Source organism: Microtus pennsylvanicus, chromosome 17 (assembly GCF_037038515.1).
Source record: "Microtus pennsylvanicus isolate mMicPen1 chromosome 17, mMicPen1.hap1, whole genome shotgun sequence".
Classification (NCBI taxonomy): Eukaryota; Metazoa; Chordata; class Mammalia; order Rodentia; family Cricetidae; genus Microtus; species Microtus pennsylvanicus.
This window is the reverse complement of record NC_134595.1, coordinates 34,935,016-34,948,670: the sequence shown is the minus strand read 5'-3', so window position 1 is coordinate 34,948,670 and position 13,655 is coordinate 34,935,016. Positions and strand designations below refer to the sequence as shown.

Sequence of the window (13,655 nt, the reverse complement as noted above, 5' to 3'; positions counted from 1 at the left end):
TCTGGAGGACAGAAGAGAGCTCCAGATCCCCAGACACTGGAGTTACAGGTGGTTGTGAACACATTGACAGGGCTGGGAATCCAACCCAAGACCTCTGCAGGAGCAGCAATTACATTCAACCACTGAATCATCTCTTCAGCTCCTTTAATTTTTTTTTTTTGCTTTATGAATATTTGGCCCTTCAGTAGAGTTCACGGTCAGAGGGAATGGACACCTAGTTTCCTACAGGAGAAAAGGTGGTGTCGGATTAACAGAACAGCATTAGCCACCTGCCATGTTAGCTAACTGGTTTTTGTTGTTGTTTTTTAAGAATGCACCTATTTTATTTTTATTCTTATGTGTACAAGCATTTTGCTTGTGTATATGTGTGCATACCATTTGTGTCCCACAAAAGAGCACCAAATCCCTTGTTTTTGAGTTACAGGTGTTTGTGAGGTGTTGTGTGGACTCTGGGAACCGAACTAGGGTTCTATGCAAGAGCAGCAAGTACTCTCAAAATGAACCATATCTTTAGTCTCTCCATTCTAAAAAATGCATTTATTACTTATTTACCTGTAAGTATGTGTATGTTTGTATTGTGTGTGCATGTGTGTATGAGCCTGCTGCTCTGCACGTGTGGAAGTCAGAGGCCAGCCTGTGGCTAGTTGGTTCTCCACTTTCACCATCTGAATCCCAGTGACTGAACATCAGGATTGGTGACAAGTGCCTGTAACCCACCGAACCATCTCACCAGCCCCATTGTAAACCCTTAGCCCTAGTGTTCCTTTGTTACAGAAAGTGGTTCTTCTTACATGTCATAGAAATAATGGTTGGAGCTCAAAGTCACTAGTTAGTATTTTCACAGAGAAAATATGTACTTGTTTCATGAAGTAGCCATGCAAATATAAAACATTTCACTAGAAGATATGTCTGTTGCGGACTGAGGTACACTAACTATAATTGTTTCCTAGGGTTCTTCTGTGACCTGGAAGTCTGCACTTAAATTTTCTCCATTAAATATCTTTAAAGGATTTTCAAGAATCCCATGGAAACATGATCTCTGTACAAAAAGTGGTCTACAAAGTCTTGAGAAAACTGGAAGAGAAAAATGACCTGGAGGCTCTAGGGTTATTGTTCTGTAAGCAAAATATGAAGGCATACCCTGATTTGGAACGCATTTTGAAAAGATTTAAAAATGGTAATTGGGCTTAGTATCACCTTTGGAGATCACAGTCCTTATTTCCCCTCAATAACCAAATATTAAACATCTACCATGTGTCATATACAGTGTTGCACAATCTGAGCTATAGCAGTTTAAAAATTAACATGTTATGTATCATCACAACACTTATATCTAAGGGCTACAATTGACACCCTCCAGAGGTATGCTAGGCTGGATATTTAGACTGAGAAGACAATGAGAGCCCCCATCAGCATCAGGCTGTGGAGAAGAGGACAGGAAGAACTCAGTCCTAGTAGGTCAGCCCTGCTGTGTCTCTTCAGTGGAGCCCTTATAATATTGTCATAGGAGGCCATCAGGTTCACTACCCCCCACCTTGAGTGACAGTTCAGCTGTGGGTTGCAGGATCCATCTTAGCTTAGCACCACATGCTCATAGAAATCAACAATGTATGAGCCAGTTCTTCAACCCCATCTTGTCCGTCTTTCAAGCCTGCCCATTATCAAGTTCCCTTTGGTATGTGCCAGATCCTAGACCTTCCATCCAAGAAAGATCCCCTTTCTCCTTACAGTTGTGACAGACTGGAAGCCATGTTCAGCTTCTCTTTTTTTTTTTTTTCTGTGTTGATGTCTACCTTCCCTGCCCTGTAAATACTGGAATAGGAACACAGCAGAAAATGTGTCTTCTACTTTTTTAATCTTGACCTTGAGTGTCTCCTTTTTGTATGGGAAGCATAAAATCTCCCCTGTGGGAGTCTTCTCTATCCCAGGACATGCTGGGTGAACTTTGTGATGTTGGACACATTAAATATGAAGTGATGGCAAGACTGGAAGTTCCTATATGTGTAATGCAGAAATGTTGCCCCTTGTTCCAGCTAAGGATCTCTAATGGCTTTCTCCTCTTCTTCCCTCTCCCTCCCACTTCAGTTTTACCACAGAACGAATTTTGGTCCGAAGAAATTGATAGAAGAGACCAGAACTCACAGCTCAGTGTTGAACAAGGTAACTATACCTCGAGAGAGGTTCTTATTGCCACAGAGACCAGCAAGTAAAGGTGATCCTTAGCAGAATATGACTTGGGGGAAAACAGAAAGCAGTAATGGGAGTGGGTATGAACCTAGTGTTAGCTTTCCTGCACCGGGACAAATTACCCAGGAGAAGCTGCGCACTCGAATTCTGAGGCAGAAAGATTGAGTTTGAGAACAACCAATTATACATAGTAAAACTCCCTCAAAAACAAAACAGATACCTGAGAAGTCAATTAATTTCAGTTCATGATGTTAGGAACTTCAGTCCAGATGGTTTGACCTCATTTGCTATGGTGGGCATGACACCAAAGGAAGGGATTGGGAGAAGCAAGGCTCTTTGCTTCATGGTGACCTGGAAGCAAGGAAGGAGTGGATGTGCCTGTGTCCTTCAAGGATACACCTCCAGTGATATAACTTCCTTCAGCTCGAATCTGCCTGTTAAAGGGAAAAGCAACACCCAGTAGTGCCATTCTGAGGGGGAAACCTCTAGAATATGAGTTGTGGCAGGAAGATGCACTTGAGATCCAAGCTGACCAGCCTCTAGTGGGATGGAGGATACCGGCAGAGCAACCATGGCAGCAGACAGGCAGCCTGATACCCATGATGGAGGAACCTGAACCCAATGTTAGTAGCCAGATTTTAAGAGACTGACTACTCAGAAATAATTGTGATTTAGAAAAGCCTCTGAAGGAGTTGACCAATATGGAACTGTGAAAGGTGAAGCAGTGTGGTCCATGGTGACATCAAAGAGGAAATGCTCTGTCAGAGAGATGTCCTGTTTTGTCCTGCCCTTACATGCACTGGTCTCTGACACCAGATGTGTAATGAGTGAGGTTTCCCACACCAACCACCTCTCTAGACACCAGCAAGGTGTCTTATGATGTAATTAAATTCAGATAAAATGTTCGGGGCCTCCCTACTTCAGAGACTGGTTACAAATGCTGGGATGTGACCTGTGCTTCTGCTCAAGTGAACATAGATCAGAGGTTGCCGTAGCCCCTCAGGCTATAGAACTGTTAGCATAGCTCGTGAACCTCAGGGGAATGTTATCTTACAATTCATTAGAAAAGTCATACCTCAAAAATAGTCAGCTAGGGTGAGGGGAGTTGGGGAGATGACTCGGGTATCAAAATGCATACAAGCACAGGGCTTGAGTTTGATCCCCTAAACTCATGTGAAAAAAGAAAACAGCTCAAGACACAGGGGCAGGAGCTGTAATCCTAGTACCAGGGAGGCAGAGATAGACAGCTCCCTTGAGATCAATGCTCAGAAAAATTGATTAGGTTTAGTCCAGTGAGAGACTCCATCTCTACAAAAGAGGTTGATGCCACCTGAAAAATGACACCCAAGGTCATCTTCTGTTCTCTGCACACATATGCACACGAACAATAACCACATGGGAGAGGGACACTCCAAGGAATAGTGGGGAGAGAACACAACACTCTATTGTCTTCCAGGGGCACACCACCCTTCCTGTACTATGGAGTTTGCCAGCCCCAATCTCTCTGAACAGAGTCTCTTAGGATCTTTAATAAAATTTCCATCATACAGGCATGGTGAATAAAATCAGTAGCCATGTGATCAAGTCAACTTCTAGGTCTTCTCACCTTGAAGGTCAAGGTTCCCATGCTGTCATCATGTTTTGTTCCCCTGGCAACCAGCCCTCCAATCCTAAGGGCTTTCCAAACTTTATTTCTATAATGTGCACTGCAGTGTTACTGAGGAAGGCCAGCTATGCTCAAGGGTAGACTGACTCTCTTTTCACCTTAATCACTTGGAACTCACCCAGAATTTGAGGAGCTCTGGCCAGAAACCGGGGATGAAGACCAAAACTACCATTTCTTAGTATGTCACAGTCTCACACTTCATTTCAGAAGAGATGGATTCAAACATGAGAAATGTTGTTTGAGAGCAACAATATTGCAGAGAAAGATAGATAAAGGAATACGCACAGCAAGAGAGTAGTAGAGGTGTGGGAAGGGCAATCGGATTCTTTGAGACAGAGAAAGGAAGAGGGAAGGGGATGAATGAGAGCGGAAAGAATAACAGACGATGGCAGAAGGATCCATGTTGCTAATTTCTTCCTTTCGTTACCATCAAACACGGGTTTCCCTCTACCCCAGCTGGTATAAAGTATTGGTATCATTCAGATGCCCAGTTTATAGGTGAGGAAGCTAGTCTTGAGAGAGACTGTGTGTGGAGAGTTCACAGGGTCATATGAAAAGCAAGAATCCAGGCATTCAGGAGGCAGAGGCTGTGTTCTTGACTGTGTACTGCTAATCTTGTGGAAAACATGAAACAGAAGTAGGGGAAATAGAGAAGGAAAATACAGGAAAAAATAGCAGACATGGGAGGGAATGGAGACAGGCTGTTCCTGAGTCCTCGTGAGAAGCCCAGCAGGGACGAGCCATCAGATAGATATATACGGGGAGACCGTTTTATGAAGAGAGGTGGTCCAGAGACTGCTAGAAACTCAGGGAAGGTCTCTGGGCTGGGAAGCTCCAGGGACATGTGCAGGCATGCTATAAACATGGATGTGCAGACATGTCACCATCAGGTGCTAGGGTGACCCAGGCAGTGCTTTCTCAGTCAGAGCTGACCCTTACAACCTATTCTCATGACCTGAGTCTGACCTCAAGAATCATGGAGAGCTTCTCAGCTCCAGATGGGCTCTGGATTGATGCTTCAAGGCTCCTTCAGCCTTTGTATCATAAAAAGAGTAACCTGCTTCAACTACTGAAACAAACATCTGATTTTTGTTCCTTAGGACCTGGTGACAGCTGCTCTCAAGAAAGCCTGACCTGGTCACCCTCATGTCCCTCCACATCTGATGGTCTGTTCTCATTGACTCTGTTAACATTGCTGTCTCGTCCCATGTGAACTCGTTTGCTTTCTGTTGTTGTGATGAAACCCCATGACCTAAAGCAATGGGGGGGGTTACTTTATCTTACAGTCCACCAGGAAGGGACATCAGGATAGGAACTTGAGGCAGGGACTGAAGCAGAGGTCATGAAGGAACGCTGTTTACTGGCTTGCTCCCATGGCTTGCTCGGCTTGCATTCTTATATCTGAGGACCACCCATACAGGGGTGACACCTTCCAGTGGTGTTATGTCAATCATCAATCAAGAAAATGTCCCTGCAGATTTGTCTACAGGCCAATCCAATGGAGAAATTTGTCTCAACACGGTCCTATCTTGTTTCGCTGACAAAACAAAACCAGCCCGCACACCTCACACGGGTGTTCTTTCCTCATGTTTCTGATGTCCACAACATTTTCTGCATCTGTAGCTTTTCCAAGTTCAGGGTTTAAATATCAGTGTCTTGGTCCCCAGGTTTGACTAGGAAAGTTTTGTCTCCTGAATATGTCACCCATATTCTTGAATTCACACCTCTCTGTCTGTGGCTTGCTTGACTGACCAGACATGGCCTACATGCTCAGATCCTCTGTCCATTGGGGTTAGAGAGGAATGATGAACATGAACATCAAGGAGGCAGTGAATTTTCCCCTTTGCATTCAGCTCATACAATCATGACACAACGGGATCTCCCAAATGATACCTCCACTTGTTACCAGGGTAACAGTTTGAGAGCCCCTCTCCAGGGAAGATAGACCCACTGGGGGGGAAAGCTTTGATGTATTGATGTAATGATTGTTTGATTGATTGATTAATTTGATTAAATTTGATTTTCTGAGAGAGGGTTTCTCCCTGTAGCCCTTGGCTGTCCTGGAATTTGTTCTGTAGACAAGGCTGGCTTAGAACTCAGAGATCCACCTGCCTCTACCTTCTTATTGCTGGGATTAAAGGTCTACAGTACTATGGCCTGGATCCCTTTGATATTTTAATTAGACCACTGTCCTTCCTTAATATAATAGAAATTTAAACTATTGCTTATTTAGAATATTCTAAATTCAAGGCATTGATTATAATATTATACTATCATGCTTATAAACAGAACTTATAATTAAATTACAGTTATAAACAACTATCAATATAATAATGATTATGAGTAAGAATATTATATACTTTCCTAATATATTAATACAGGTATTCTTACAATTATCTTCTGAATGACTTTAAAATGATAATGTATTATTACATTTTTCAAAAGGTAAAAAGTTCATTTCATGGGATCTAATCTTTTACCCAACTAAGTGTTAAGATTCAATTATGTGTCAAGGTCCTGGCAGATTAGGAATGTCTGGGTTCAAATTCTGCCTCTGTGATCCCAGACAGGTTATCTATCCTCTCTGGGCCCTGGAGTAATCTCCTATAAAAGGGACGTAACAGTGGTCCAGGCTCCAGATGGACATCAAGTGATGCCATGAAGAGCGTCAATACTCGTGTTTGGTACTTCATCTCTGTTGGATGTCACTTGTTTCTTGTTGTTGTTACTTATTCAGTCATCAGTGTCAATTGTACCTGCTTCCAGAATCTAAGCTTCTCACACTGCATAAATGGGATTTCTTCTCTCAGGATGTCTAACATGGATACTCACTATGAAATCCATTATTCCTCAGGCTGGAGAAGTACCCAGGGAACCCAAACTGAGAATCGCCAATTCTCCATCCCTAAGATTCGCAGTGGTATGTATGCAATAGTATTTATTTTTTTATTCCATGACTCATCTTTGCAAACACCTCTCTGGCACTTTGAAGGGTTACTGTGTGGGTTTCAGGTGGGATATGTCATTTAAGAAGAGATTTCTTAAAATTAACACTTCATTTTAAAATGCTTTCAAAGATTTACTTATTTTTGTTTTATCTCTATGGATGATACACACACACACATATACATATATATATATATATATATATATATATATATATATATATATATATATATGCCTTGTATGTCCCTGGTGCCCTCAGAGGCAGCCAGAAGTAAGTGTCAGATTCCCTGAAACTGAATTTACAAACAGTTGTAAGCCATTATGTGGGTCCTGATAACCATACCCAGGTCCTTCACATGAGCAGCAAGTGCTCTTGACCACTGTGACATGTCTTTCCAGGGTTACCTCTGAAATAATTGTTATATATCTTAAAATCTTTCATTCAAAATTTTAACATTTGAGAGTATAGCAATATATAAGTCTGTATTTATTGTTCTTCTGCAGGTGCACAGTGTGGGAATAAGAAGCACTGAGAGGGTGGGATTGTGGTTAGGGATGAGTAGAGGGACCAGATGCAGGAGGGATGCAAGAGAAACAGGTGAATTCTTGGTGAGTCTGTGTGGTCTGGAGCAACCCTCCCTGGTAATGGCATCCTAACGACACCAATGACAGGGATGGATGAAGACACAGAATTATCAACCCACCACCCAGATGGACCACAGGGTGAACAATTAGACACCAATGTATGTGTCCACTAGTCTGACCCAGCCGAGACACTGGCTGTGATGGACTGTACTCACGCCCATGGCTGTAAAAAGCATGGGGTCTAACCACTATGGACTGTGACATAAAGTGCACCTAGGTCCACATTGCATGTTAAGTCTTCTATAATTAACTTTTCAATTATTTTCTCTAATTTAACTTTGTGGACAAAGAATTAAATGAAAACCATGAAACTGTACTGTATATTGTATTATTTGTTCACGTACCATTGATGTTGGTGGAATAGAGTGGGCAGGACAGACAGAATCCACCACGGGCAAGGGAGGTTTTCTGTAAGGGAAGAGAGGACGTCAGTCCTGAATTTGTTTGCTGTGGGACTCTTTCCCTACCCAGACCCTTACCTCCGGCCTCAGGTCTCTGCTTTCTTTCTTGACAAGTTCCCTTTCTAGCCAGCTTCCTGCAGAATTTCTGACAAGAGAGGCATTTGCAAAAGCGTTTAGAGAATAAAGACAGCAAAGCCCAGGCTTCCTCCATCCCTATCTTGGTTCTCAGTTTGGCAGCAGATGCAGCAGCACCACCCTCCATGGCTCCACATCCCTCCTGCAGCCCAACCCTGCTGCAGATTCTGAGTACCTAATCACCCTGTCATTACCTGCTAGGCTCCTCCTTCAGTCTCTCCCCCGGTTCTCAATCCTCTCTGTCTCTCAGTCTTCGAGGCTTAGAGTCTCTCTCTTCCTATTGGATCTTAATGTGATGGATCTGTTTCAGTTGTGAGTTTATCTGAAAATGGACTCTCAGAAGACCTCTATGAAGTAGTAGACGTGAAAGAAGATACCACCGGCGACGACATTGATGGACCGCAATGGCCCCAAGCAGCCAGACTGTCAGGCCCAGGTTCTGAGGGTAAGATGGACTGAATTTGAGCATGAAGGGCCAAGCTCTGGGAGGGAGCAGAGGAAGGCGCTGGTGTCTGATACAAGAAGAAAACGGCTTAGGCACAAAGAAGCAAAGAGAACTCTTGATGCACTGTTGAGACCTGGAGGCGGTTGTTGAAAAAGAAACCCCAGAGGGAAAGAGTTGGAAAAGTCTTACCAGGGAAAAGAAAAGTTAAGAAACAAGAGTCAGAGGGTTTGGCTAGGGATTCACGAAGCACAAATACCTCCCAGGGTGGGGTGGCCACAGGTGCAGATGGGGCTGGAAGTAGGAACGAGAGATGAGATCAGGGTGAGGGATGAAGGTGGAAACGGGGAAAGAGCAAGGCTCTGTGGGATCTCACCTGTGGCCTTTCTTCTTCAGATTCCTGTGAACTAAAAGTCCAACTGAGTGACAGAGATGCAGGCCTGGAGCCTCATCTATTGTTTCCTTTCCTGGCTTTGTTTGTCAGGTGGTCTGTATGTGCTTGGTAGAGCTTTGTTTGGTTTGTTTAAAAAATCTTAACCATTTTCAAACTTGACTATTGAAAAAAGTATCATGTATATTTGTGTTTGTGAGTGTAGCTCAGTGGTGGGATGCTGGTCTAGCATGCGTGAGATCGTTGGTCCAATTCTAGCGCTACACACACACACGCGCGCACGCACACACACACACACACACACGCACACACACATGCACACACACACACGCACACACACACACACACGCACACACACATGCACACACACACGCACACACACATGCACACACACACACGCACACACACACACACATACACACACACACACACGCACACACACACACGCACACATGCACACACACGCACCCACACACAAGCACATCATCTCAGAGGCAGTGTGCTGTTTTACATATGCACTGTGAAGTGGCTGCGTCAAGGTATGTCTGTTACCTCATATACATTTTCGTGGGAAGAATATTTAAAATGTATGACCTCGGCAATTTCTTGAGAACTCAATATATTGTTAGTCTTACTGTGTTGTATAATGGACGTCTTAAACTTATTCTTCCTGACTGAAATTTTATTTCCAACACGGCCTCAGCCCCCCTCCTCCCTTCCACTTTACGCCCTCTGAGTCAGACCCTCTCCCAAGCCACCTAATGTGAAATCATGTAGCTCTAGCTCTTTTGGGCCTGGCTTGCTTCATGCTGTGTTCTTGTTCATCCATGTTGTCTCCACTGATGCGGTCTCCTTCATTTTAAGACTGTCTGGGAGTCTCTCCCATGTGAACACCACATTCTCTCCAGATGCTGGCAGCTGTTCACGCTGACTCCATACGTGGAGCTTGTCCAGCTGTAACAGGTGCAGGCGACTCATTAACAGACTGATTTTAATCCCCCGAGTTCTGTGTGCAGTAGAGAGCACTGTCTAATCACATGATGGGTCTGTTTTCAGTTGTTTTTGAGGAAATTCCGTACTGTTTTATCCTAATGGCTGTAGGCACTTACACCTCACTCACACATACAGGGCTCCATTTTTCTATGACAACACCAACACTTTCTCTCGCTTGTCTTTTTGGTGATGGCCATTTAACCGGTGTGAGGTGACATCTCATTGGAGTTTTTTGTTCCTTAACCATGGTGCTGGGCACCCTCGTGGTCCCATGGTTATCCATAGTCCATATCCATAGGAACATTGAGGTTGGGTATCCTTTTATAAAGAAAGGGAAAGTTTTTCACTATGGGATATGGATGCTGGCTGAGTTCCTGCATATGGTGTTTAGTTATAATTGAAATATAAATTCTGACTTTTAGTTTAGCAAGACATCTTATCTGGGTCCTTTTTCATAAACATATGATTTTTAATTATGAATTCAACCTCATTTGTTGTGACTTGTCTTAAGTCAAACTGGATACCTTCTGTCTTCTACCTGGACATTTACAACTTTCTATACATTTGGAAAGCTTTCTGTTATATCTTCAAGTCTCTTCTTTCCCTATTCCTTTACAAAGGAAATAGGTCTAGATTTTGAGGCAAGCCATTGGTCAAGAGCCTAGGACTATATGGCGTGGCAGGCTTGGAGACTCATGTCACAGGTACTGGCTTGGACCTCATAGGGGCCTGCTTAGTACTGAGTTCACTAAGGCAGCACCAGCATTGAGGTCCAAAGTCAAACTTGGTTCTTGGTTTTTCTTTGCTGCCTTTACCTGGAAGGCATCTCTCTCCGTGCTGTATTGCTTGGGGTTAGAGACTGTTTAAAGTTGCTCTCTGCCAACCTCAATGTATCTTTTCTTATTTTCTTGCCTCATCTAGGTGCTGGGGTCACCACTGGTTCCCTTAGGCATTAGGTATTTCCATGCATACAGATGTTCAGTCTGATGAGGGGGAGGGCTGGGTTGGGGGACAATTACTGGATCACTTTCAAACCAGTTTTCTCTGTTTTTACAAGTCTGGGCTACAATGCAACCCTGTCTGAAAGCAAATGACCCAAAACCCAAATAAGAACAAATGCGCCCAGCACTGTTTATCTTAAAAGCCAAATAATTAAAACAAAGCAAATTAGTATATTTCTTTTTTCCTTTTTTTTTCTGGTTTTGTGAGACAGGGTTTCTCTGTGTAGCCCTGGCTGTCCTGGAACTCTCTCTGTAGGCTAAACTGACCTTGAACTCAGAGAACAACCTGCCTTTGCCTCCCAATGCACAGGGAATGAAGGTGTGTGCCATTACTGCCCATATTAGTCAGGATATTTCTATAACAACAAAAATAATAATGCAAAAGACTCTAACAAACACATGTATTACTTAGATATACACACATACATTCATATATAAATCTGGGAGTATTTGACTTCTTTGGGAAAAAAGATAACATGGTTATGATTTATTTTATGCTGATTACATAAGTAGTAAAATAAACAAGATCTTGAAACTGGAGATGATAGTTAACTTTAGGAATGACATTCGGGCAGTGGTGGTGCACACCTTTAATCCCAGTACTTGGGAGGCAGAGGCAGTCCTATCTCTGTGAGTTCAAGGCCAACCTGGTCTACAAGAGTAAGTTCCAGGGCAGGCTCCAAAGCTACAGAGAAACCCTGTCTCAAAAAACAACAACAACAAAAAAGAATGATGTTCAGTACGGTGGAATGAGTGACCCAGAGGCCTCTGGGGTGTTGGTCATCTGCTTTTTTTTTTAATCTAAGTGATAGTTTCTCTTCGCAATCATTTAAATGCCACTTTTATATATGAATGTTAAACTGTAGTTAAAATTTTATTTTTTTTTCTTTATTTGTTTTTTGAAAGAGAGTCTTGCTATGTAGCCTAGGTTGCCCTTGAACTTACCATTCCTCCCATCTTAGCATTCAAAGTGCCAGGATCACAAGTGTGTACAGCCTTGCCTAGTTAATTTTTATTTTTAATAAAATACCTCTCCAAGGATTCATTGGGTAGAAGGGAAGGGAAGAGCACAGTGGAAGGGAGATTGGGGGGAGAGGGTTAATCATGTATTCAAAAAGATCTTCTAGGGAGTTAAATGAAAATTCTTTGAGTGTATATGTTTATGTTTGTGTGCATACACGTGTATTGGTATGCATGTGTGCATATGTGTGCTGAGGCCAGAGGTCAGCCTCTGGTTGTGTTGTACTTTGCAGTTATCATGTACTTTTTATTTTTGTCCTGGACCTCACTGACTAGTCTGGACTGCCTGTCTGGCCAGTGATGCCCTGGGATCCACCTGTTTCCATCTCCAGAGTGCTGGGATTGCAAATGGATGCCACATTAGGGATCATTTTTACGTGGATCCTGGGAATCGAACTTATGCTTGCACAGCACTTTACGGCCTGAACTGACTCCTCAGTCCCTGAAAATAACTTATTCATTGTAATTTGGACCAGGAGCAGCGATACCCAGCCATGGAATCCACACTAGCCCCTGGTCTGTGCCTATGGAAAATATAAAGCAAGAAAATTCTTCATTTTTTTTGGATGGTGAATATCAGACCCATGCAAGGACCGACCACAATCAGGCCTCTGAGATAATAGGTAAGGAGGACTGCTGTAATTGCTACAGGTTCCCAGGCAAGAGGCTTAGACAAGTCATCAGGGTCCTTTGGGGACAGCGCAAGTAGCCAAGTGGAGGCAGGAAGGGAAAGAGGCCCACCAAAGCCAACCTTAGCAGAAGGAGGTGGGGAAAATTAAAGGCAGAAATGAGAAATGGAGGCTGATAAATGGTGAGGCCAGGCTTTCTTTTCTAAATTAAGAGAAGGCAGGTGGGGGGAGGGTCGGTAGGAGTTAAGAAGAGAGAAAAAATATCAGGGAACCAAAATACGTGTGAGAAGAGATGGGCAGGGAAGCATACCAAGGACCAAGAGGTTCATCGCTGGGTACCGGTGAAGAACAGGAGGATGAACAGAGCCAAGAAGAAAGCTAAGGAGCAAAGTAGGAGTGAAAAAGAGGTAGGTGAGGGTGTGGGAAGTGAGAACCAGAATGAGGGTACAGACAAGATGCTTGTCAGTTGCTAGGAAAGACCACCTCTATGACAGTTCGCTCAGTTGTTGGTTCAGCCTTGAACTAATAGCCTTGCAAAGAACAGCGCGCAGCATTGAGTTAACTGCTTGAGTCTTCCTAATCAATGTTCAGACTCTGGTGTTCCCTGCTGTGTGTGCCTGCTGTCACCCCTAAGATGATGTGGCGTATTTGATCACACTGGGTGAAGATGTGTCTCTCTTTTACCTCACCTGCCTCAGGCACCTTTTGATTGGTTTAATAAGAGCTAAATGGCCAATAGCTAGGCAGGAGAGGATAGGCAGGACTTCAGATGGGCACTCAGGGAAGAATCTGAGAGGTGGGGATTTGCCAGCCAGATAGAAAGGAAGTAAAATGTACTGTACTGGGGAGAGGCAATGAGCCATGTGGCAGAGTGTAGATTTATATAAACAGGTTAGTTTAAGTGTTAAGAGCTAGTTGGTAACAAACCTAAGCTAAGGCCAAGCTTTTATTATTAATAAGAAGTCTCTGTGTCATTATTTGGGAGCTGGAGGTCCAAAGAAAGTTCGACTACACTAAGATGCTTAAGGGGACTTTTCTTTCTTTCCTTCGTGCAGACCTTACCAGAGATAATTCTGATGATGGACCCAGATGCTCAGAGGAATCCACCTCAGTCACCGGCCACTCAAGTAAGGAAGCCCAGGGAGCAAGATAGGCTGTGGGCATCTGCTTTCAAACTATTGATTTTTAATGGGTTTCGC

At 43.4% G+C, this 13,655-nt stretch overlaps 1 protein-coding gene across 5 annotated transcripts in view; it reads left to right on the top strand.

Moving 5' to 3' along the window:
- The window catches only part of LOC142836731 (nuclear autoantigen Sp-100-like), a 65,038-nt gene that overhangs the window by 18,301 nt on the left and 33,082 nt on the right, over positions 1 to 13,655 (top strand). For all 5 annotated transcript variants that reach the window (XM_075951252.1, XM_075951251.1, XM_075951255.1 and 2 more), the window contains 7 exons: positions 1,009 to 1,177; positions 2,086 to 2,160; positions 4,954 to 5,019; positions 6,708 to 6,773; positions 8,291 to 8,425; positions 12,304 to 12,450; positions 13,512 to 13,583. In XM_075951252.1, coding sequence (XP_075807367.1) covers positions 1,009 to 1,177; positions 2,086 to 2,160; positions 4,954 to 5,019; positions 6,708 to 6,773; positions 8,291 to 8,425; positions 12,304 to 12,450; positions 13,512 to 13,583 — 730 coding nt within the window. The remainder of the gene's footprint in view (positions 1 to 1,008; positions 1,178 to 2,085; positions 2,161 to 4,953; positions 5,020 to 6,707; positions 6,774 to 8,290; positions 8,426 to 12,303; positions 12,451 to 13,511; positions 13,584 to 13,655) is intronic.